A 25,019-nucleotide genomic window follows, 5' to 3' on the forward strand; every position below is an offset into this window, starting at 1 on the left:
CTGTTGCAAAATGCGCATACTGACATCTCTTGCAGGATGGTTAGGATTCAAGGAAATCATGTGTATAAAGTGCCTGAGTAGTTAGCCTGTTTTTGGCCCTCAGTCATTGGTCACAGTGATGACCACAACTGTGATAATAAGTAACAGGAGACATTGCTGCCCTTTGACCGTGCCCATGACCGTGTAGTTAAGTGATAGGGCCCTCCACCTGTACATGTTGACCCGCCTGTCACAGTTGTTTGGCGTGGTGGCTGTGACCGCTTTAAACACTAGGAATTTTTCTCATTGATCATTTGATCATCATCCTAAACGAGGCTTTCTAATTTTTTTTTTTTTAAAGATTTTATTTATTATTTGACAGGGAACACAAGCGGGGCGGGGGGGTTACGGTGGGAGAGGGAGAAGAGGCTTCCTGCCGAGCAGGGAGCCAGATGCGGGGCTCGATCCCAGTACCCCTGGGATCATGACCCAAGCCGAAGGCAGATGCTTAATGACTGAGCCACCCAGGCGCCCTGAAGCTTTCTAATTTTTTATGACTTTTTTAAAAAAAAAACATACAGTTAGAATGCTTTTATGCCCTTGAAAAAACAAACAAACCCTAAACCTTCAAAGCTGGTCTATGTTTTTTTTTTTTGTCATTGAATAGTAACCATCACCTGGGGAACTATTTGTTGATCAGACACTGCCTAGTGGTCTAGGGTCGCAGGCTACAAAGAAGGTGTATAAGGTAGTCCCCTGAAGGGCACAAAGAAAATAGTTGAATTTTAATGTCTCTGATTTTCCTGTCACCTCTTACACTGTATATTTATGCAGGTGTGCGCTCACGTCCTTAAATAAAAGTTTTTAAAATGTGGTGACCACTGTTCTAGGTTCTAAGAGACCCTGGTGTGTCAGACATGTGCTGTTTTGCAGAAGGGCTGATAAAGAGCTCTGGCTACTGGTAATGACCCACTCATTTTAATAAAGCACATAAATGTGATCAAATGTTTTTCAGCTGATAAAATTCATCTGAAAGAAGTTGAGGTGCTTTTGGAATCACATTGGTGGCTTGAGCCAGAATTTCAGAAGCAACTGATCTTGCAGGAACTAGTCAAGAATGTTTTCTTGGTGTCTTAAATGGGAAACGTAGGTGTGGTTAAGTTACAGAGACAGCACTCAGTTCCTGTCCCTTGTGGTTTACAGGTTTTGCATCATTCATCACAACAAAGTGGTGTAGGCATTGTAGGCTATAAATTTAGAAGCACAAATGTGCATGGATTTATTTTTGGACCTAGGAGCTTGGAAATTGGAGCTCTGCATGTTCCTTACTCAGTGAGAATGCTCAAGTGTTTCTTGATCAGAGCTGCTGGGGACTTGCGTCCCACTGTCAAAGGAATGTGTTCTGTAACGTAGCCAGCTGAGCAAAGCTGCTGCTGGAGTTTCGTTGTCCAGATTGGCCATTTTCAGGTGGTGGTTTGGGAAGACCTGAAGTTCAGTCTCCTTTTCCTCTGCTGTACTCTGGGGAGGGTTGTGTCTACTCACAAGCTGTTGAGAAAAGGAAGTGAACCGGTGCGTGTTCAGTACCTTGGCTGACAGTAGTGAATAAGTACTGGTTCTCTTCTGTTCTCCCTCCCTCACTCCCTTCTCTTTGTGCTTGTCACTGTGAAAGCAGCCACCTCTGTAGAAACTTATTTTTACAGGAAGATGAGGAAACCTGAAGGGAGTTAAGCAACCTAAAGTTATTGAGTCATGTCCTGTGAGCCCCTTTGTTGTGAGAGTACTGGCAAGTACTGGCCACAAACCAGCCAGGGATTCTGAGTGACGCTGGGTTGGACTGTAAACAAATGTGGGTGAGCGTGAGAAAACCTGCTCCCCTTTCTTTTCCGGTTGGGTTTTTCTGCTTAACAAAAAGGAAGTGCCTTTGTGGCACGTGGCATTTTGATACAGTTAATAAAAGGTGATAACTAGGTTTGTGTCAGGGCTCTAGTAGTTTTCTAGGTCCTGTGAGGAGAAATTCATGCTGTTGATGGACTTAGAGATCAAGTGATTGGGGTCTCAGTTATTTCATTGAGTTGAGAAAGCGGTCTAGGGTCCTGCTCCAGTCCTTTGTAGTTGCCTGACTTGGACTTTTGTCTTTTTCTTGCCTGTGCATTTATTCATTTTTTTTTGTTCATTTGTACTTTTCACTCATTGTTTGTCTACTGAACACCTACTATGTAGTTGCTTCCATGTACATTTTTATTTAACCCAGCCCTTAGGGTGCCTTGGAATCACATTTGTGGCTCGAGCCACACAGGTCTACAGGTTTATCTCCATTGCATGTTTAAGCATGTAATGCTACAAATTTCCCTCTGAGTACTGCTTTAGCTGTGTCTATCAGATTGTCCTATGTTCTCTTTTCCTATTTGCTGAAGAGATTTTCTAATTTCTCTTTGTTTTTTAACTTCCAAATATTTGGAGATTTCCCACCTATCTTGTTGTGACTATTTTCTCGTTACTGTGATCTGCAAACATAGTTTGTGTGATTTCAGTTCTTTTCAATTTGCTGAGGTTTGTTTTATGACTTAGTCTTCTTGGTGATTGTTCTGCTGTTGTTGGATGGGGTGTTCTATAGATGTCGGTTAGGTCAGGTTGGCGGTGGCATTCTGTGTGTCCTCTGTCATGTTCTGTCCGTGGGACAGAGGCGAGCTCTTTGTGTATATTTGTGGGTCTCCTTTCAGCCCTATCATTTTTGCTTCATTTATTTTGAGACTCTTTTGTTAGTTTCACACAAATTTAGTTTCCCTTTTCAATGTATTTATTGTTTGATGATATCTCTGAGATTTTTAGAGCTTGCTCTGGTATTACAGTGTATTTGCTTTTCACATTAACATTTCACCACTTCAAGTATATGTAGAAACCTTACCACCACATAGATCCTTTTCCCTCCCTTCTTTGTATTGAGGTTGCCACATTTTACATCTGTATCCATGGAAAACCCCATCAGACAATGTTTTATTTTGCTTTCATCCATCATTAATATTTTAAAGATTTTTTTTTTAAGATTTTATTTATTTATTTGCCAGAGACACAGCGAGAGAGGGAACACAAGCAGGGGGAGTGGGAGAGGGAGAAGCAGGCTTCCTGCCAAGCAGGGGGCCTGATGCGGGGCTTGATCCCAGGACCCTGGGATCATGACCTGAGCCGAAGGCAGGCGCTTAACCGACTGAGCCACCCAGGCGCCCCTATTTTAAAGATCTCAAGAGGAAAGAAATAGTCTGGAAAATACTAGGGAGATGGTATTTACCCAGACACTTGGCAGTTCTCTTTCTTTTGTCCTTCATTCTTGAAGTGCCAGGTTTCTTTCTCGTGATCATTTACCTACTGTGTTAATCAGCTCAGGCTGCCGTAACAAAATACCACTGGCTGTTTTATAGGCCTTATCTCCAAATATAGTTACATGGGGGTTAGGGCTTCAGCATAAGAATTTTGAATGGACCCAATTCATTCCCTAGCATCTTTTATCTGAAAAACCTTATGGAAGATGGTTGTAATAGTTGCCTTAAAAGTCTTTGGTAATTCCAGTCTGTTGTCATCTCTAGGTCGGCTTCTCTTGATTGTCTTTCCCTTGATAAATGGTCAGTGCCTCCTCATTCTTTGTATGTTTACTCATATTCTTTCTGGAACCTTTTACCTGCCTCAGACATGGCTTCCATCTCCACAGTCACTTTGTGGTCAGAGATAGATACTGCATTTACAGACATCACACCACGATTCAGGTAGCAGGAATAAGAAGGGGAGAGGTTGGACAAAAGGTGCTTTTCCAGAGGCTCTGCCTAATGACTTTTCTTAATACGTCCTCAACCACTGCCATCTGCAAGGGAGGCTGGGAAATGTAGTCTTCCAGTTGACCTCAGTGCCCAGTTGTCTAACTGAGGGAGAAAGGAAGAATGGGTATTGGGTAGGCAACCAGAGTCTGCCACACCCATATACTCTCCCCACCTTCATCAGATACTTTGGGGGAGCAATTACTACCTAAGTGTGCTTTAGCCTGGTTTCTAATTGGGTTTAATTATCTATGCTTAGATAAGCTTTTTTTTTTGCAGCCAGAGTTGCTGACTGCCAGTAGGGTTTTAGGTCTAATTTAGGGTTAGCCTATACATACAAAATCTTTAAATTCCCTTTTAGCTCAGCAAGACAATTTGTAGATGACAGGTTTCTTCTGCCCTCTGGTCTGAAGTGGATTTTCTTTCCTAGCAAAATTGTGAAGATGTGTTGGTCCATCATAGCAATTTATAGCATACAACTTCTGTAACTAACTTTAGGAATTTCTCTCTGAGCAAATGGCAAATACAAGCTCCGGGCTTAAGTGTTTGATCTTACCTTTTTCTCTGAAGTCTACTGAAATGGAATTTTGAGTCTATTGGCAATTTTTGCCACAGATGCTGCCTATTTTATTAGTGATTTTCGCCGCCAGCATTTGTTTCTGGGCCATGCTCAGTTGCCCATCTGGCCTAGGTTAAATCGTTTGCAAACACTGTGGGGAGGGGTGGTCAGTGTTTCTGTCTTAGTGAAAAAATGAGCTCTTCTGCCCACCAAACTCTGCAATATGACGTTTCAGGAGGACGCTAAATGAAGTCTTTAGACTGTCTGTACAGAGTCTCATTACAGGGGTGGTAACTTAGACTAGATAGACTGTATTTGATCTTGGCATTGGTTACCTTTTAGCTGTGGTTAGCTTGTCCCAGTACTCGCCTGCATTGGATTAGATGGTTTATGAGGTAGAGTCCTGTCAGGAAGATGGAAACCAGACTTAATTATTTTAAGAATTCAGTGTAGGAAATTGGTGAAACTGGCGCTGGAGGATTGGAAGAGCAAGAAGGAAACACCGAGATAAAGCAGATGAGAACTACAGGAAGCAGCCCCACCCCTAGGGCTGAGGGTACAAAGGAAAGAGGTGGAGTTATTAAGGTCTAGATCAGAGGGCTGGACCCCATGCCCCTGGAGCGCAGGTCTCTGAGGAGGGGGTGGTGCCCAGCTGCCCTGGGAGCTCAGAGGAGGGGCCCAGTGGAGCTGGTACTCACGGTGTAGAGGAGGGGATGCGGGCTGGCTGCTGCTGGCACCTCTGAGAGCCTGAGGCGGGTCTAGGCGTGGGGAAGCTGAAAGTGGACCCATGTATTACTTCCAGGTGATTGTTGGCTGGGCAACACTGCCAGGACGGTGAGCCCACAGGAAGAATGGTGTCTCTGTGCCCCTTCTGCTGCTCCGTCTTCCTGCGGTGCCCCTGCTGCAGAAGCTCCAGGCAGAGGACAAGGGTGCTTTGTGCACTCTCAGCTCCAGTAGCCTGGAGGACGGCAAAGACCGTTGCTGAGGGCCTGGCATGGGTGCTCAGCTTTATGAAGGGGAGTAGTTCCTGAACCTATCTTAGAAATGCTTCAGGACAGACAGACATTTAGGCAGCTGGTTTGTTCTTGAAAATTAGTGGCCCTTGTGGTGCAACTGCTGCAGGTAACTTGGTGTCTTCTGAAGTAGGTTCTTATCACATGTGGGAAATACCCAGACCTGGGGCTTTAAATGTTTTCTTTGAGAAGTTCTTAGATATAGGTCAAAGGGGCAGGGTTTCCCCAAGCTTCTTCCATTTATTCCTTTAGGTTTTTAAGTGTTCTTAAAAACTGACTGAAGGTAAGGTTTTGGGGAGTGGGCAGAGCAGGCTCAAAGACCATTGGTGTTTTACGTAGAGAGCATGGGATGTTGAGTTATGGAACCCCGGGTTCAAATCACCTAGCTTGGTGACCTTGGGCAGTTTATTTAACTTCTTTTAACTGTGGTTGCCTCGTCAGAAAAACACCAGTAATACCATCTACCTCTCACAGATGTTAAAATGATTGAATTATTGAATCATATACTGAATCAATATAAATTGATATTTACATATAATTACCTGTAATCCCCAGGGCTAACTATAGAGCAGATGACTCACAAATGCGTGGTGAAAGGAATGACAAAGGAATGAAAATGGCACACTAGGAAATGTCTGTACACAAAAGGAGGCGGTCATGGAGGAACTGAACGAAAGCCATGACCTAGAGGAAAGAAGTAGCACAGTGGCAGAAGTCCTTCCTTAGCAGTAATGACATTAAATGTGAAGAATTAACCTCTCTGGTTTAAAAAGCAGTGATTGGCAGAATGGATTAAAAAAACATCATCCAACTACATGTTGTCTGTAAGAGACTCACTTCAGTTTCAGAGACACAAATAGGTTGAAAGTAAAACCGTTCCATGCAGACAGTAACCAAAAGAGATTTGGGGTAGCTATGCTAATATCAGGCAGAGTAGACCTGAAGATGAGAGTGGCTGCCAGGGGTGGGAGTGGGGTGCCCAGGTGGCTTAGTCGGTTAAGCGTCCGACTCTTGATCTCAGTTCAGGTCTTGATCTCAGGGTTGTGAGAGGAGCCAGTGTGGAGCCTACTTAGAAAAGAAAAAAAAAAAAAAGTGGCTGCCAGGGACAGAGAAGGACGTCATCTAATGATCTAATGATCCTTCAGTCCCTCAGTCCAGATGGATCCATCGGTCCATCAAGAAGGTGCCTGGAACATGATGAATTGAAGAAATACCCCTGCTACCATTCCACCCTGCACACGCTCTTGTCAACCCACAAACTAAATCTAGTTCACATGCTGCTTGTATATGGTAATCCAGCAGGGACACCGTTCTTTCTCATAGTTCAGGAGGCCTTTTCAAGGCTAAAAGCCTGCTGTCACCTGATGTTGAATTTCTCCCTGTCACGTAGGTACGAAGATGCTCTAGTCCTTTTGCTCACAGAGGTGTTGAATCGAATCCAGTTCAGATATAACCAGGCCCAGTTGGAGGAGCTGGATGACGAGACTCTGGATGACGATGTAAGTGGCGTGTTCTAATCGACCTTAGTCATTGTCGTTTTTGGTGTGAGTCCAGATGGAGACTGGGAACCTGTAAGCTCTCTGCTCTGGAGCCACAGTAGTCTCACAGTTTGAGTTGTGCATTTGAACTTTACAGCTGACCTTGAACAGTGCAGGGCTCAGAGGCGCTGACCACCCGCACAGTCAAAAATCTGAGTATAACTTTTGACTCCCCCAAAACTTCACTGGAAGTCTTATCAACAAATGGTCAATTAACACATATTTTGTAATATGTATTATATACTCTATTCTTACAATAAAGTAAGCTAGACAAAAGAAAATGTTATTAAGAAAATTGTAAGAGAAAATAAATTTCCAGTACTGTACTGTTTATTGGAAAAAAAAAAATCCCATATAAGTGGACCTGCGCAGTTCATACCCCAATTGTTTAGAGGTCACCTGTATTTCCTGTTCGTCTTTGTGGGTTCGTTAATTGTAAAAGGAAGTTGACAGGCATTTTTATCTGTAAGGACTAGAGATAGGAGCAGAGAAACCATATGCACAGTGAGAAGAGGTTTAGTAAGGGCTCTGTACTCCCCTCGTTCCTCTGCCTCGTACCCACACCTCTGCTCCCTCTGGGCGATGAACAAACAGCTGGCTGGATGCAGGTGGAAATAAAGTATGACTTAACTGGCAAGCCTAGAGCGAAAGGAAGGCTCTTTTGAGTGTATGTTGTAAATCAGTATCTTAAAATCAATCTTGAATTTATTGATGCTGGTGTGCCCATCATGGATAAAGAAGATGTGTTGAAGGACACAATTCCCATGTTCCTTTTTCTTAGTCACCATGCACTTTAGAATTTTCAGGTCACTGGTATGGCTTTCAAAATAACAGTGACGGTGGCATGGTTAAGACCTTGAGGGGTGGCTATCTTTGGGTTAGAAAGAGCCTTGTACTTGGAACCCAAAGGCCTTGGACCCGAAGGAGATAGAAGTCTGGGCCTTCAGTTTCTCTGAGCCTTAATTTCCTCCTGTCACAAAAGGGGAGCGATGTGTCTGACTGGCCTGTGCTGACAGTTACATGAGGGTCGCTTGTGGAAGGGCTGGCTATATGCCTGGTACATTGTGTGTGCTTGGTAAACTTGAGCTTCACTTCTTGTTAACCATATGATTTAGTACAGTGCTTCTCATATTTGAGCATGGGTGAGAATCCCTGGGACAGCTTGTTAAACAGACTTTGATTTGGGAGGTGGGGCCACAGAATTTGCATTTACCTACCGACCTGCAGGAGATGCTGGTGCTGTCTTGTCTGTGGACCATACTTTGAGTGGCACTGATGTAGTCCATTATACTGAAAGGAACGTAGTCATGGACTGTTTCAGAAGGTAACGAATGAGTGGCCACTTTCTATAGCTAGGATGTCATAAAGGGGACTTGAACACTTCACAGGTGACTTTTTGAAGTCTGTATTCCTCTGACCGTAGGGGAAAAAGTAGGTCATTCTCTGTGGATCATGTGCTTTCTGAGGAAATAACTTTTTATGAAGTTAATTCATTGGATCAAAAAATACTCTAGGTTGATCTTTTTAAAGTACTAAGTAACCCAGTTTGATCATTTGACATTTCTTCAAGATCTTCTAAGAGTGGACTTGAGGTTGCGGTTGAAGGGACAAGGGAGATGTCGAGACTCTGCCTTTCTGGGAGAGCTGATCCTTCTGTGTTTCCCCTGCAGCAGCAGACAGAGTGGCAGCGATACTTGCGCCAGAGCTTGGAGGTGGTGGCCAAAGTGATGGAGCTCCTTCCCACACACGCCTTCTCAACACTGGTAACTCGCCTCTTGGAGGGGAATGAAGAGCCTAGTGTTTTCCCTGCACATGTAGCATGGGTAGTAAGCGTCTTTGCTCACCGATATTTAAAAAAAATATATATATGTGTGCATGTGTATATATGTACATATATATATATTTAATTTAATTTATTTTTAAAGAGAATAATAATTACTATAACCAACCCTCAAGTTTAACAAATGTTAACATTTCCCCCGAATATTTTAAATCAACTTCTGGAAGTGCTGTTTTTCTTTCCTGAATTCTTGGATGTAATATGAATTTTTCTAATGCCTTCCTCCATGCCTGCATCAGTAGCTCCAAAATGGCCAGGCCACGTAGAGGACTTACTTATAAAGATTACACTGCTGGAAAGCGAGCCTTTGTAAAGCTCATTGCTAGCACTCTGCCTATATTTATGTGCTAGAATCTTAGGCATAAGGACTGCTTTCATTCACTAAGTGGTGCTTGTTATTTGAGGAGGTTTCATTAAGCCTAGCTCTTCTTCAAGGGCACGATGATTTCGGGGGCTTGTGTTCTCTTGTAGAAAGTGCTGTTGTGTTTTGCCAGCTGCCTTTCCTAGGGACCTGTCACATTAAAGTCTAATCTATATCTTCATGGTGAGTGAGCAGCTTTAGAGAGAAAAGATACGGCTTTGGTTATGAAGGTCCTGTCTGCTAAATGAGTAAAGGAATCTGACTTCCAAAAAATTTGGCCTGTCTTTTCACTTTGCTATGCACTTTTAATAAGGCATATCTGGTAGTTCTTTCCAGACTATAGAGTTTCCCTTGGAATTGTAGGGAGATAGGCCCTGTCTCCGACCCCTAGAACGTATAGATCATTTGGGGTTTGATGTCCCCTCTTTTAGGAACATGACAGTCATTATAGTCCTACCCAGCATCCACTGCTTTATTTAGAAAAAGAGTATTGAACTGATAATGTTGTTTTCTTTCTTATTCCAAATGTTAATTGGTGGTGTGAATTGGAGAAATTGCTGAGGGCAGGGCACTGAATCGACACGCTTCTGCTTAGCTGCCTGTAAAGGTTCCCAGAGAAAAGTTTCTTTTATCTGATGCCCGCCCCCCATAGATACTTAATAATGTTTTAATGTTAAAATGCTGTTAAAATTTGCATTTATTTATTTATTTTTTAATCTTTGTTTCTTTGTTTTCAGTTCCCAGTTCTTCAGGACAATTTAGAAGTTTATCTGGGGTTACAGCAGTTTATAGTTACTTCAGGGTCAGGTAAACTGGTTTTTATTTTCTAATTTAATCAACATTAAGAAAAATATCGGGCTGATATTTAATTATTGCCATCTTTGCTGTCGGAACATGATTTCTCCACTGCCACCTTCCCATGGCTCTATCTCTCCCCACGTCTACACAGGGAAAACTTTCCTAAAGAATCATGATAAAAAGGAGCTGTGGGGGAGGTAAAAGATGAGACTCTGACAGTGTGTTCCGAAGAGCTGTTTCAGCGAGAGAGAGAGACAGAGACAGAGACAGAGACAGAGACAGAGGCAGAGAGAGGGGCAGCTAATTTGAATCAAAGAGGGAGGACTTTCAAAAAACCCCCAGCACTTGGAGTATTTCCTTAGGTCTTTTAGACTAGCAAGTATGCTAGGGAGAAATGGCCTTGGGCTTCCCTGCCATGTGCTCTTTGTTGCCTGGTTGTTTGGAAGCAGGACACAGGAGCGGCTCTGGTGCAGGTGGACTCGTGTGGAGCACGCTGACAGCTAGTGATCGTTTGTTTTCCTTTTGTCGATGGCCCGTGGGCGGCCTGGCCACAGCTGGGCGGTCCTTTGTAGGCTTTGCCTGCTTGGGGTTTCGGCTTGGCATTTTGGGGTTATTTTGTTGATAACAATAATAGCTTCTGTTTGTCGAATGCGCATTACGTGCTCGGCACTGTAGTATTTGCCTACTTGCTCCTTAACTGTCTCACCTGTCCTGGAGTTGGGAGGACTAATACCAGTTGCACCTGTTTCACGGAAGGGGAAATTGATGTCCAGAGATGTTTATTTGTCCCAATATGATATCACAGGGGATGATTAAGAAGTTGAATTAAATCAAATCTGACGTCCATTTTGCTAGCTAAAAACGCCAGAAACTTACCATTGCGCTTGCAGACGCACCTGTGTTCACCCTCGCCCCCCCAGTCCCTCCCATCTCTGGTGGTCGTTTCACACTGCTCTTCTTCACAGTCTTTCCCCTTTGGGCGTTGTGCCCGGCCTGGCCTGCAGTCCCTCTGTTGTGTAACTGTTGTCTCAGCCTGGCACAGAACTGCCCGGGGTAGAGACCATCTCCTGCACGAGCTTGTTATTCATGGCAGAGCCTCCACGAGAGGCTCTTTCTGAGGCTGCCCTTCTTAGTGGCCTGTGACGGTTTGTTTCCATGACTCTGTTAGCTTCTAAATAATCCGCTGGGCCCCAGGAGGTTGATGGGACTTGGCATGCCCCAAAGTTTGTAGATAGGCTAAGAACAACTTACAAAGAACTTGAAAAAGACCACTTTTCAAAGCAAACATGTGCCTGTAAAATACGCTGTCACCATTAATGAGAGTCATTTGTGTACCAGTGCGACTGATGTTTCTAGCAGCCATTCTTGGGGAAAAATTGTGCCCTGGTGGTCTCTCCCTCAGGGCCACTCATCAAATTAGAATGTTACTCGGCATCCTCAAGACATTATTCTTGATCTTTAAAAAAGTTGAGCAGGCACTCCCTCCCCCTCACTTCCCTGCATCGACCCCATGTTCCTTTTTGGGGTTGTCGCTGCCTTCTTGATGTTACACTGAGTCTGTCTTTGGGTGAAAATCTGAGTGATTTTTAAGTCCTTTTTCTGAGACATAGTCCGAGAAGGATAATCTGTTTTATTTTTCCCTACATGAAATATCATGTACCTGTTCTCATTGAAAGCCATTTGCTGACAATTTCACAGTGTGCTTGGCTTTTCCAGATTGTTTTTAAATCGCATCCCTAGCACTGATCCTTGGTGCATACTCCAGGGGCAAAACCTCTCAGGCCAAAGAAATACTTCCCGTTTTAAAACAAGCTCTCTTATCCATGACGAAGCATTCCCCCATCCCTTGGTGGCTCCGAAGCCAAGTTTCCAATGCAAGGCCTTTAAAACAGATGGAAACTCTGAATACATTTTGTTCCCTGGTTCCCATGGCCATTCACCCTCTCTGGTAACCTCTGTGCTGGGTCAGCAGCCTTGCTGCCTCTTAACAGAAACCGGGGTGTCTTCCTCTGACAGGGTGGCCCCGCCACTCGTGTGCACCACCTCTCACCAGCCTTTACTTCTGTCCCCTCTGGAACCTGTGCCGATGGGAGTCTTCCTGTCGACTGTTGTTGGCCTTCTGCCTCCCCTTCTGTGATTAGGTCCAAGGCGAGACGTGTTGTTGCTGCAGTGTCTCAGTGGCTGGGTGCCTCTCTCTTAGCCCTGGGACGTCCCCCTTTGCTCCCCTTTTTGCTCCTCCACCATTTGTGGGTTGAGAAAGCCTGTCTTTGGTTGTTGCGTCTCTTAGATTCTTTGTTCTGCTGGGGTTTATTTACGACCTACTCGTTCTCTCAGAGTGGAATTCCTCAAATGTCGATCTGACACCCCTGCCTCCCTAGGCCCCCAACAAAGAGAAGGTGGAGTTCTAGCTAACGTGAAGATGGGACTTGCAGGCAGCTGTCCTTTGGACGTGGTCAAGAGTGCATCTCGACAGCCTCAGGGTGACTTGCTTTATGGGCGAGAGGACTTCAGTGTGGCCATGGTCTTTTCTCTCTCGAAAACCTCTCAGCAGTAATTCCCTTTGGAGGGTTCCCCTTTGCAGATGTTCTTTGCTATTAGGGGGACATCCAAGCCTTGGCCAAAGAAGATGTGGGTGGTTTGCGCAGTGGCTTTCTCGGGGGGAACTCAGGCCTGCCTCTCGAGTTGAGGTGGCTGCTTGCCGCATTTTGTGCTGCTGGTGGTACGAGGGTTCTAGGTCTGGGGGTGGGGGCGGTGACTTTGATTTGGGCTCCTTCCTGCCTTGCAGACAGAGCGGGAAGGAAAGAAGCAGCAGTTTGCACTAATGTGAACCTTAACATGGCACATGTGTATTCAGTTGAATTATATGGAATTGCAGTTTTGGTTGGTCGGAAATGGTCCAATATCTGCAATTTCTTATGGTTCACACTAATAGTTTAAAGTCACAGCAGTCCCAAGCTGTTTTTTAGTCTAAGTACTGCTCTTTGTTTGACAAATTCGGGCGGGTTAGAGGGGAGCAATCAGGATGGCAAGGACTCTCAGCAGGAGGGTGACATGGGGGGTGAAGGGACCCGGGGTGTATTTCAGCCAAGAGGAGAAGCTTCTTCGCCTCTCCCCAAGACTGCTGTGTGTCAGCAGGCTTAGGCTTGTTTTGTGTTCTCCCCTCAGGGGGTGGGACCAGGGATGATCATAAGGAATTGGGGGGGGCACTTTTTCCCTCATTGTTTAAAGATGGAACACTCCTTGGAGAGGCATGGGGAAGAGGCCGAAGGGTCAGTGCTGGGAGGAGGCCCTGCCTCAGGTGTATTTGTGTGGATTCAGGGGCATGGGCGGCGGGGGCGGGGGGGGGGGCCCTGCTCGGGATGACTTAATGACTGTTAGGAACTGTACTCCAAGGGAAACCCAATTTAGGGTGGTATTTTTGTTTGGTTTTAAAAAGGGAAACACAAAATGTTTCCTGTCATGTTTAAACACTATTCAAGCATCTAGTTCTTAGGTAAACCTAAGGGTACCTAGCTGTAGGGTTAAGTACGTGAATAAGTTGAGAAGCAGTGGGCAGGGTGGAGCCTCATGGGTGAGGGTGAGGGCCATGAAGGTGGAGGTACGGTGCGCAGGAGGTGCAGTCGGAGCCTTGGCCATGCTGCCCTGGGGAAGAAACACCGCCGCCTCTCTTTTCGGCCTATACTACCATCACACCCGGGCCCGGGGCAGAGTTTTCTTAAGGCTTTATTTCCACAGCCCGAAAGCTTGGTTGGTGTGCAAAGGAACAACGGGTCTCAGTTTACGCTGGGAGTTAGTTACGTAGCTGTAACCCTGAAAATCCTTGACGTTCAGAAGGTGCGTATTTGTGGTGCTTTTGTTAGCTGCGAGAGGAGGGGAGGCAGTATTCTCTCCACATGACCAAAAGTACCTCCTGGTTCTGTCTGGTCCGTGGGCTCGTGTGGCTGGCAGTGCGGGGTGGTCTTGTTCTGCCAGGGGAAGCTGGCTCGCCCTCCTTGGCGCCCACCCCCATGGCCTGGGCGGGGCTGCCGGCTCGGTGTTTATTGCATCAAGGCACTGCTTCCTGCGCAGGGTGGTGAGTGGAGGGACGGGTGATTTGGGGGTAGGTGAAAGCCGGCCTTTGTCACTGGCTCTGTCCCTGAAAGGTCCTTCCTGGAGTCGCCCCTTCCTTTCGTCCTCTTGCTCCCCGGAATGTGACCCACACCTTTGTCCAGACTGCTGTCCACCCCTGGGGGCTGTCACTGGCTCTCTTCCGAGCTTCATCGCTTGGAAGTCAGTGAAGGATCTGAGGCATCAAACTTGCTACTTCCCAGCACCTTCTTAGGTGTTCAGCCTTGCTGTTTGCACCTCCACAGGTGTTGCTTGTCCATAGTCACCTTTAAATAATCCAGGGAACATTCCCAGGGGCCATATGAGGAACTCAAGCACCCGAGACTCTGGTCCTGCTCTCGTTGGCTCTGTGTTCTGTTGTGTTTACCTCAGTCATTCATTGTGGCCACCTGGTCTGTACCTGGCGCCGTGCTGGATACCAGCCACAGCCCCTCCCGGTGAGGAAGTTCCCAGTCCGTGAGGAGACTTGTAGATCCTCAGTTGATCTGCCATGGGCATGAGGTGCCCTGGAGGGGAATGCAGGAAGGGAGGGAAGTGCGTTCCTTCTGTTGGGCAGTGCAGAGGGCAGGCCTCCCAGAAGGGGACTTGTGTGAGTCTGGAGACTGTATAAGAGTGTGCGAGGCATGCGTGGCCAGGGATGCCGTGGGCAGTCCAGGTAGGGACCTGAGGCCCCGGGGGTTCCCCGTGGGTCCAGGTGAGAAATGGGAATGGCAGGAGGCAGTGAGGTCATGAGAGCCCTGGAGTGGATGCTGGGGGGTTCAGGTTCTCCCATGAAGCCAGGAGAGAGCCCCAGGAGGTTTGGCACCTTACTTAAGGGGAGCTGTGTGCTTAGGTCCGGGTTCTAGGAAGATGCTTGGGGAACGCCGCGGGAGGAGGGTTGCCTTTAGCCACTTCTTGTCTCCTAACAGAGGAAACTCCTGAGATGGCAGCAGGAGGGGGCTGGTATTTCGCGACTGGTGGCATTGCAGGTGCGCTGCAGGCAGGGGCAGGGGTCGGGGTCTCCCTCGCTCTGCCTGGGTGAGGGCGGAGAACGTTATAGACACAGAGTGAGCTCTCCCGGCCCAGCGGTTCTCACTCTCTTTTGTGCACCTTTGTGAAGAGGGGTCCACAGGGCAAGGAGGTGGCTGAATTGCAGACTTTTTTGTCCTTCACCTTTGCATCCTCATCACTCAGCGTGAAGAAGTTATGTTGAAAAGGAAGTTTCAGGCCTTAGAAAATCACACGCTCTTTGTTATATATCATTATTACAAGCATTGAATGATGCTTTATAGTTTACAGGGTTTTGTATGCATTCTAACTTTGCCCTTAAACTAGTGAATTCGATGGGAGCATTAGTTTCCATTTTAAAGATAAGGACCTGGGACTCAGAAGGGCTGGCTGAGGCCCAGAGTCAGCAAGTGTCAGGGCACGTGTGTCTTCTGAATCCAGGCCCTGTGCCTTTATTCCAGACTGTACTTGGGACCTTCTGGGGCGTGGAGTGCTGACCACACCCTGTTCTTTGAAGAGAGGTGAATCCTACCTGTCAGCCCATGGAGATTTCATTCTGTGACAGGGCCATGTGTAGAAAGCAGGCAGGTTTGCAGTTGTAGAGGCTTAGTCTGGGACACCAGTTCTGCCCCAGAAATATGACCCACATTGGGCAAGTGACTGGGCCGCCCTGCGTGTGTTTCCTTGGGTGTAAAATTGGTGGTGTCACTACCTCTGGGTCAAGAGGGATCACATCAGGTGCTCCGTCCATGTTCACACACTCTGGCCCGAGAGTGCCTGTGGGTATAGGTTTGGGTGGAGACAGGGCCTGCTGTCTCGGCTTGTTACTGGGAAACAGCCTGTGGGTTGCTGTGTTTCACACTTGTTTTTGTTGTTGTTGTTGTTTTAAGATTGATTTATTTTAGAGAAAGAGTGTGCATGCGAGTTTGCACACGTGTGGTGGGGGGAGGAACAGAGGGAGAGGGAGAAAGAGAATCTCAAGCAGACTCCCTGCCGAACGCGGAGCCTGATGTGGGGCTTGAGCTCATGACCCTGAGGTCGTGACCTGAGCTGAAAACAAGAGTCCAGTGCTTAAACTGACTGCACCACCCACGTGCCCCTCAGCAGTTGGTTTTGCTCACGGTGGCTTGCCTGGATGAGCTGTTGCCGGTAGTGGTAACTACAGCACCTTCTTCCTGTGGGAAACCGTTGGCGGTATTCTGTTTCAGGACACAGGTTGAACATCACTGCGGAGAATGACTGCCGGCGATTGCACTGCTCCCTGAGAGACCTGAGCTCCCTCCTGCAGGCCGTGGGCCGGCTGGCCGAGTACTTCATCGGGGACGTGTTTGCGGCGCGGTTCAGTGATGCCCTCACAGTCGTGGAGAGGTAGGCAGCATTCCCGCCGTGGCACCCTTCCTCCCTCAGAGCCCAGTCGTTCCTTCTTGTGCGAGGGCGGCATGTTGCCAGGCTCAAGGTGCAAATGGAGCAGCCACGTAATCTCTGAGAACTTCAGGTCTGTTGTCTGTAACATGGGGGGGACCTCGTGTCTTGTAGCTTTTTGTGAGAATTAATGAGAGGAAGCACTTAGCACAGTGCCTGGCACGTAGCAGACAACACAGGTGAGCTGTTACTTTGTCGAAGATTGGGTCTGTAGACAAAAAGACAGAACTTGCCTCAGAAGAAACCAGGTGAGGTCAGTCGTATGTCTGTTCCCACAGGGTAAAGAGACAGTCGGAAAGGCCTGGTAGTCGAAGGACAGACAAAGTCAGTCGGCCTCTTCCAAGTAGGCAGACAGATGCCAGAGGTGGGACTTTTTCCAGTACTGTTAAGGTCCTGAGGAGTTAACGCTGACCCAAGAAGTGGTTCCCATCCTCTCCACCAGCAGCCTCATTCCTTACCCCTCCCCTTGGGGCCCTCCTCGGGTTTATAGCTGTATTTGTTGCGGACCACTTCCCACTACCCAGGCCTCCCTGCTCCCTTCTCAGGAACTCATATGCTTAAAAAGTCAGATGCTCGGCAGATGAATGGATAAAGAAGATGTCACACACACACACACACACACACACACACACACACACACACAGGAATATTAGCCATCAAAAAGAATGAAATCTTGCCATTTGCAACGATGTGGATAGAACTAGAGAGTATTATGCTGGGTGAAATAAGTCAGAGAAAGACAATGTACGATCTCACTCATGTGGAATTTAAGAAACAAAACTGATGAACAGAAATGAAGGGAAGGAAAAATAAGATGAAAACAGGGAGGCAAACCATAAGAGACTCTTTTTTTTTTTTTTTTAAAGATTTTATTTACTTATTTGACAGAGAGAGACACAGCAAGAGAGGGAACACAAGCAGGGAGAGTGGGAGAGGGAGAAGCAGGCCTCCCGCCGAGCAGGGAGCCCGACGCGGGGCTCGATCCCAGGACCCAGGGATCATGACCTGAGCTGAAGGCAGACGCTTAACGACTGAGCCACCCAGGCGCCCCCATAAGAGACTCTTAACTCTAGGAAACAAACTAAGGGTTGCTGGAGGGAAGGTGGGTAGAAGGATTGGGTAACTGGCTGATGGACATTAAGGAGGGCACTTGATGTAATGAGCACTGGGTGTTACATGCAACTGGTAAATCTACCCCTGAAACTAATGATATACTGTGTGTTAACTAAACTGAATTTAAATAAGAAATTAAAAAAAAAAAGTCAGATGCTTCCAATATGATAGGAGGTTCAGATTGTTTCAAGGTAACTGGTGGATTGATTAGAGCAAAACTGGGTGGATGTGGGTCCAGCCCGAAGTTGGGACACCGGACTCTTCCATTGGCCCAGTAGCCAAATCGTTGGTAACACACTGAGCGAAACCAAGCCCCAAGCCTAGTGACTTGCACACCAGAGTTTTTTTTAACTGTTACTCTTAGCTTAAAAGCAGAGATAACTAAGAGTTTTCAAGTACATTTTTAAAAGCCAGATTAATAATAATAATAAAAGCATGTGGTAGTAGGAAATTTTCAAAAGTGGTTTTGCACATTTTATTTCATGCTTTACTTTGAGGGACGGGATGGTCATGTTATCTGTGAGCAAACTGTGGGCCAGAGATGGTGAGTGCCTTGCTTCAGGTCACACTGTTCACCAGAGGGAACACGTGGATTGTAAGCAGTTTCCTGAGTGCACCTGCTGTGCTCTTTCCGGACCGCAGAGCTTCTGCCTCCAGCGTCCTTTTTCCTCTCCTTCCTGGCGGGGCCTCTTGCCGCTGGTGGTTTCTTCCTGTCTGAAATCCATATTTTTTCAGACTTCAGAGTCCCTGCATCGGTATTTTGTAGGTCCTTAATGTGTACATCTTCCTGCACTGCTTGGGTTTGCAGGCCCAGTACTTAAAGATACTTTGCTATTTTGTCTTCCTTTAGAATAAAGTGTGAGAGAAGGCTCCTTGTTACGGCTACGTGATCTTCATAGCCAGTGTGATGAGCTGGCTTTTCACTTACAGGTTACACACAACAAACCTACTAGTGAAACTGCTAAGTGTAGAAATGGTAAAAGACATGTTCAGCAGGCCATTTCTAGTGTGGAACAGCACTAAAGGCTGCTGTAGACGTGAAGTCGAACACGGTGTGATTCCACTCACAGCGGGTGCAGAGACTCGTCAGAGCCTGAGAGAAAGGGCAGCGGCGGGGCCAGGCTTGGGGCTGGGGGGATGGAGCTGCTCCTCAGCAGGTACAGACACTGGGTTTTATAGGATGAAAAGGTAGAGCGCCGCTGAAGTGTACTCTGGGCACACAACAGAGAGCGGTTTAGAGAATTACACGCTGGGTGCACGTGCGTGCACCGCTTATGTCATCACGCCGGCCCCTTCCAGAACTTCCCGCTTGAGAGCCCTTGGCTCTTTGACCCTCATTTTCTGACTGCTCCCTAACCCTGCGTGCTTTGGGACTCAAACTTGGGGTTTTCTAGGGAAGTCCTGCTTTCTGCTCCCTTCAGAGAGGAGCAGTTTTCAGAGTGTGGTCCAGATTTCCGGGCTCCTCCTCACGAGCACAGGGTCAGTCTGTGGGGTTGGACCAGGGAGCTGGCAGGGTAACAAGCTCCCCAGTGGGTTCTTTGGCTTGGTGAAGCTTGAGAAGCTCTGCACTGGGGCACCGCGGGAGAAGAACGCCCGCTGTCTTCCCTGGCGTCCGCCTCAGACCTCCATAGAGAGCTTCGTTACAGAGCAGGCACAGACAGCACTTCGCCGGGCTTCCAGCTTCTTCCCTTTGCCCAGAAAAGAACGTCCGTCTCTAATAACGAAAGAGGCGTTTTCCATTTCCCCATGGAGCTGGCTCTCAGTTACTGGGATTGAAGGCTCGTTTGTATGCATTGAGCCCTTGGGCAGCCAGTGGGCTCAGCAACTTTCTTCTGAAAGGATTGTGCTTGAAGTTAAAAACCCTTCAATTTGTTCTAAAAACTTTTACTTCATGCCCTGCCCCCTCCCTCAAATATTTTAACAGGAACATTTTTTAATCTTCAGAAAAGTTGGAAAAATTGTATAGCGAACACCCATATATACCCATCACTTAGATTCTGCAGTGACCACTTTCTATATTTTTTTTATCATATAGCTAGCCATCTGAAACATTTACTTTTTCTCGAATTTTTCATCGTGGTAAAATATACACCATAAAATACTTCCATCTTAACTACTTTTATGGTGTATATTATACTCTGTTTACCTGTTAGATATTTATTTTGTGTTCAAAATTTTTTGGCTCTGTAAGTCATGCTTTAGTTAGTATCTTTGTATAAATCTTTATGCACATCTCAGATTCGATCTTTGGGATAAAGTTGAAGGTCTGGTCTTGATTCTTGTTTAGATGGAAACATGTTTGTCCTCGGGACCTTTGTTGGTACTTTGTCTGTTTTGTCTGTTTTAGTCCATAAGCTGAGTGTTTCCTTTTACCGGTTTCTTTGCCAACAGGTTGGTCAAAGTCACTCTGTATGGATCTCAGATAAAATTGTACAACATTGAAACTGCTGTACCGTCAGTACTGAAACCTGATCTCATCGATGTGTAAGTACGGAGTGGACTGTGGTGCATTCTCGGGAAAGGCTGAGTCCTCCAGTTTATAAATCAGTTTATAGATAAAGAGGAGCAGTGGTGGTTGCCACGAAGAGGAGAATGACTCCCTGCTCCAAACCTGGAAGAGAGGATTGCCTGGGGGCCGAGGGGGTTGGAGTAAGTGGAACGCATCAGGCGGGTGAGAGCTGGGAGCAGAGGGTGTATGGAGTGGGCATTTCAGGAGGGAAGAGCCGGAGGAACTGAGACACAGATGTGTCGCACGGCGCTGAAGTCAGGGAGGTGGTGAGCGGTTTGTGCGGTGGGAGAGGGGGCCAGAGAGGCATGGGAGGACTACGGTGGGAACAACTTGAGTGCCCCAAGCCTTATCCTGTAGGCCAGTGACTGAAGCTGTGGCATATGGAGAATGCCTCGGAGATTCTGACTACAGCAGGATGGCCTGAGGCTCCTCGGGTGTTTGCGTGTTACCCAGGAACTGGGGTGATTTTGAAGGACATTCAGGGACCACACTTGGAGAAGCTTTTTGGACAGTGGAGAGCCATTAGGAAAGTGACTGTGGAAGGGCTAAAGGAATGGGGACTGGAGATGGGGCCATGTCCCAGAGATCACACTATCCAGAAGGCTTGCTCTAGACCAGAGCAGGAGTGGGCAGACTAGGGCCTGTCCCACGTCCGGCCCACTGCCAGCTTTAGTAAATTCAGATTTATTGGAACACAGCCCTGCCCATTCATTTACGTATCATCCGTGACTGCTTTCGTGCCAGTGGCAGCAGTGGGTATCTGTGACGGAGAGAGTTATGTATGACCTGCAAAGCCTGAAGTATTTACACCCTGGCGTTTGCAGAAAAAGTCTGCTGACCCCTGTTCTAGCTAGTTCTTGAGCTGCAAATTAGGTAAATGATAGTCTTATTTACTATAGCCGTTTAGGGTGTTTTTTTTTTTTTTTTAAAGAGTTGTGTGTGTATGCGTGTGTATATATAGCTTTCCTTTTTGAGAATTTAGAGCTGTGAAGCTTCTGCTGAGAAGAATGCTAATTTGCTCATAAACACAACATCTTGCACACAATTTCAGGAAGTTTCAGAGCTCTTTCTCTTCAGCCTTACGGAGCTCTGTAAATTCGATAGAGCGACTGAAATTCCTAGACCCCAAAGGCACACTTTGATGTCCTTTTTCTTAATTTTGGTACTCAAAGCTTGAAGGGTGAAACGATCAGTGTATTCTAAATATAAAATACAAAATAATTGCTTGGTCACTATGAATTACCAGTATTTTCTTACTTTAAGGTACTTAATACCTTAGCTTACCTACCTTCTTATCTTGAAAAAGTTACCACCTGTAGAAAAGGGGAAAAAATAGAATGAACACCCTTACACTCTCAAACTAGCTTCATCAATTATAAATATTTTCCCCGTTGGCTTTTGTTTCTTTTGCTTTCTTTTTGTATACACATGTGAACCCACACTTTTTAAAATTTTTTTTAGGTTAACTGTTTGAAAGTAAATTGCAGACAACATGTCACTTCACCTATAAACCCTTCAGCATGTTTCTCTAGGAACAAGGTCATCCTCCTACATAACCACAATACCATTATCACCACTCATAGACTTTCATGGATACAGTAATATCTAGCAATTTTAAAAAGATTTTATTTATTTATTTGAGCTAGAGAGCAAGCACACATGAGTGGAGGGAGATGGGGAGAATCTCAAGCAGACTCTGTACTGTGCCGGGCTGGATCTCATGACCCTGAGACCATGACCTGAGCCGAAACCAGGAGTTGGGATGCTCAACCGACTGAGCCACCCAGGTGCCCCAATATGTAGCATTTTTAAGGGTAAGGGTGTGTGTGTGTTTGTGTGTGTGTGTATAAAATATTTTCCATACTCAGATTTTCCCAGTCATCTCAGAAATGTCCTTTATATCTTTTTTTTTTTTTAATCCAAGGCCTAACTAATCATGAATCACATATTACATTTACCTTCTGTAATCTAGACCAGCTCCCCAGATTGTGCATGTTGGTGGGGGGTAGGGGAGAGAGGAAGAGAGAAAAAGAGAAACTGAATTTTTGGAGATTTAGACCTTATTTTTTTTTTAAGGAAAATCTTAATCTGGATTTGTCTAGTTTTTGTACTATGTGAGATTGATGTTTAACATTTTTAGTAAGAACAGTAGATAGGTGGCAGTGTGTTGTTCTTGCATCATATCTGGAGGCACTTTGAGGTCAATTTGCCCTCCTCTGAGTTGATGCTGTTTGATTTCCACGTGGGGTCAGCCTGAATCCTAGCTCTGCCCCCTAAAAGGTCCTAGGAGCAGTGAGACCCCAGAAAGAATGCTCCCCTGAGGACCCAGGCTCTTGGTTTCTAAAGTGCATTCTCCATCAGAAGGAGCCACAGCTCCTTAGCGGGCTGTCTCCTGTGTTAGAGGCAGCGGTGGTAAGGTTTAGATGATGCGTTTTCATTTTCAGGTCCTACCTGAGCAAGTCAATGATTTCTGCACCATCACATGTGTCTTAGAACAGTAAATGCACTGGGTGGAATTCTTCCTTCAATGCTAATATATTTTGACCTTGACCTTTAAAGTCGCATCTTCTCTCCCCTTCGCAGGCACGCTCAGTCCCTGGCTGCTCTGCAGGCTTACTCTCACTGGCTAGCGCAGTATTGCGGTGAAGCTCATCGTCAGAACACACAGCAGTTTGTTACGCTCATCTCCACCACCATGGATGCAGTCACACCTCTGATCAGCACCAAGGTCCGGGAACAGCAGGCGTTGTACTTTGTAGCTGACTCTTTGTCCTTCCTGTACCCACTTCCTATAGCATCAAAATCTTGCTCGGTATTAGACCCTTCATTCTCAACCGCTGCGAGAGAACTATGTGTCATTCCATGTTCCTTTTGAACTCTGGGCCACATAAATTCAAATACACCTTTATTTTTTTAGCCAAGTCCCACATGAATATATGCTCATTGTGAAAATGTAAAATACCATTCAAATTTATAGACCAAAAAGTTGTGATACTCTTTGTTCCCCTTCTCCAAAACACTGCTATTCTACGGTGGGGATGTTTTATAATTTTCCTCTTGATGGAAGTCAGTTCTTGGTGTGTATATCCCTGTAGGATGGATTCCGGGAAGTGGATTTGCTGGGCCAAAGGTGTATCCAAGTAAATTTGTAGGTTCTACTCAGTTGTCCTTTGAGAAGACCACCAATTTATATTATATGGCATATAGATGTTTATTTGTCTTTTTGTAGTTTTAATCGCACGTAGCATTCTGTCCATTTTTGTTGAGTTTGTTATAAATGAGTTACAATGTCCCATGAGGGGCATTTATATAATTTATAATTTACCTAGCCATTGCTGGACTTTAAAGTTGCTTCCGTTTGAAAAAAAGTTATCCTAGATAATTCTGAAACACATGTACTCCCGAACTTAGCTTTATCCTTTTGGGTGATTTTCTTAGAGTAAGTCATCGGATTAAAGGTTAGGGATGGTTTGTGGTTCGAGGAAATTCTAATAATCTTCCTTTCCAGAATAATTCTGCTTGCCCATGACTCTTTGGTGTGCTTTTTTTCACCAGTCTTACCAGCATTAGGGCCTATCCATAAAGAGTTTTCTCTTTTGCTAATTTGAAAAGGACGGATGGTCCTCGAACCAGGGTTTTGATTGGCACACCGAGGGAAGGAAGCAGGAGAGCCTGGCGTGACTGGTGGGGTGCAGGCAGGTGGGTGGAGAGAAAGATTGGCTTGGTTGGAACAAAGAGGAGTGAGATGAACAATCCCGAGTAGTTTGAATGGTATGCCGAGGAATTTGCAGAGGGATCGTAGAGCTGAGGAGTGACGGAGCCCAGACGTGTCGGTGACTAGGGACGAGAGGAGCCAGAGGGTGGCGCTTCCGGCTTGAGGTCGGGAGCCTCGACGAGGCACGGAGTGTGGTGCCTCATTGCTGGGCATCGTCCCCGGAAGCTTCTTTGGTACAGAGCCTAGGTGGTATAATGGCTCCTGGCACCATATTTGGCTTGTGGCTGCCTCATTAAAGTTCTTCTAATGGCAGCCTTACCTGGTACGAGAGCGAGTAAGCTGACACGTTCTCTTCTGTCTCCAGGTCCAGGACAAGTTGCTGCTGTCTGCGTGCCACTTACTGGTCTCCCTGGCCACCACCGTGCGGCCCGTCTTTCTGATCAGCATCCCCGCGGTGCAGAAAGTGTTCAACAGAATCACTGATGCCTCTGCTCAGCGACTCATCGATAAGGTGAGACCCTGGGGCCACCCTGCATCGGCCCTGGAGCCCTGTGGCTCAGACTCGGAGGCTGAGGAGGGGGAGGCTGGCCTTTCTGTTGCACTCGGAGTTTAGAGGCCACGCCAGCGGAGACGGGTTCCTCACATGTGGCCCATAGGGCAGCCTCAGTGCTCTCTCGTCAGGCCCTTCCCAGTGCGGCTGCCACGTAGGGTGCCGATTAGGTTGCAAAAACCTCCTGCTGGCGGCACGCGGGCACTGCTGCTTAGCCGGCGACCTGGCTGGTGTCGTCAGAGTCCCCTTGCGTTCTTTTTGGTTTTAAAACAGTCTATTTTTGTGGTTATATTTGTTTTTTTCGGATAGAGACACTCCATCCAGACAAGGATCTTCATAAACTTCAGGAGGCTCAGGCTGGAAGTTAAAAACAAACAAAACGGGGTGTCAGAGGGCAGTCAAACCAGTTACTGGAGAGCACCTGGGATTGAGTGAGAGAGCCGCTCTTATGGCCTCGAGCTCTCAGCCCTGTTCGGAGCAGCTCCTTGGAGGGTGTGAAGGCCAGCATCTGCGGTGTCCATGACCTCTCCCTCTGTAACGCTTCTGGTACCCGACTAGAGGGAAGGGGTGGCCCCAGGAAAGATTATTGGGGTTGGGCCTGGAGTGTGCTGGACCCAGACTTCAGTTTCTCTCCCCTCCCTGCATTACTTTAGACTTGGACCAAAGCTCCAGGCCCAGCTTGTGAGAGAGGAGCCTGGAGGCCCGAGCTGTGTGTGTGTGTG

At 46.6% G+C, this 25,019-nt stretch overlaps 1 protein-coding gene across 9 annotated transcripts in view; it reads left to right on the plus strand.

Moving 5' to 3' along the window:
• Positions 1-25,019, plus strand: part of XPO6 (exportin 6) — a 103,614-nt gene that overhangs the window by 64,398 nt on the left and 14,197 nt on the right. For all 9 annotated transcript variants that reach the window (XM_025853946.2, XM_025853949.2, XM_025853947.2 and 6 more), the window contains 7 exons: positions 6,748-6,856; positions 8,566-8,658; positions 9,834-9,903; positions 16,197-16,356; positions 19,915-20,007; positions 22,616-22,760; positions 24,112-24,258. In XM_025853946.2, coding sequence (XP_025709731.1) covers positions 6,748-6,856; positions 8,566-8,658; positions 9,834-9,903; positions 16,197-16,356; positions 19,915-20,007; positions 22,616-22,760; positions 24,112-24,258 — 817 coding nt within the window. The remainder of the gene's footprint in view (positions 1-6,747; positions 6,857-8,565; positions 8,659-9,833; positions 9,904-16,196; positions 16,357-19,914; positions 20,008-22,615; positions 22,761-24,111; positions 24,259-25,019) is intronic.

The sequence above is a fragment of the Callorhinus ursinus genome, unplaced genomic scaffold, assembly GCF_003265705.2.
Source record: "Callorhinus ursinus isolate GAN/ISIS: 27379988/994484 unplaced genomic scaffold, GSC_fseal_2.0 scaffold87, whole genome shotgun sequence".
Taxonomy (NCBI): Eukaryota; Metazoa; Chordata; class Mammalia; order Carnivora; family Otariidae; genus Callorhinus; species Callorhinus ursinus.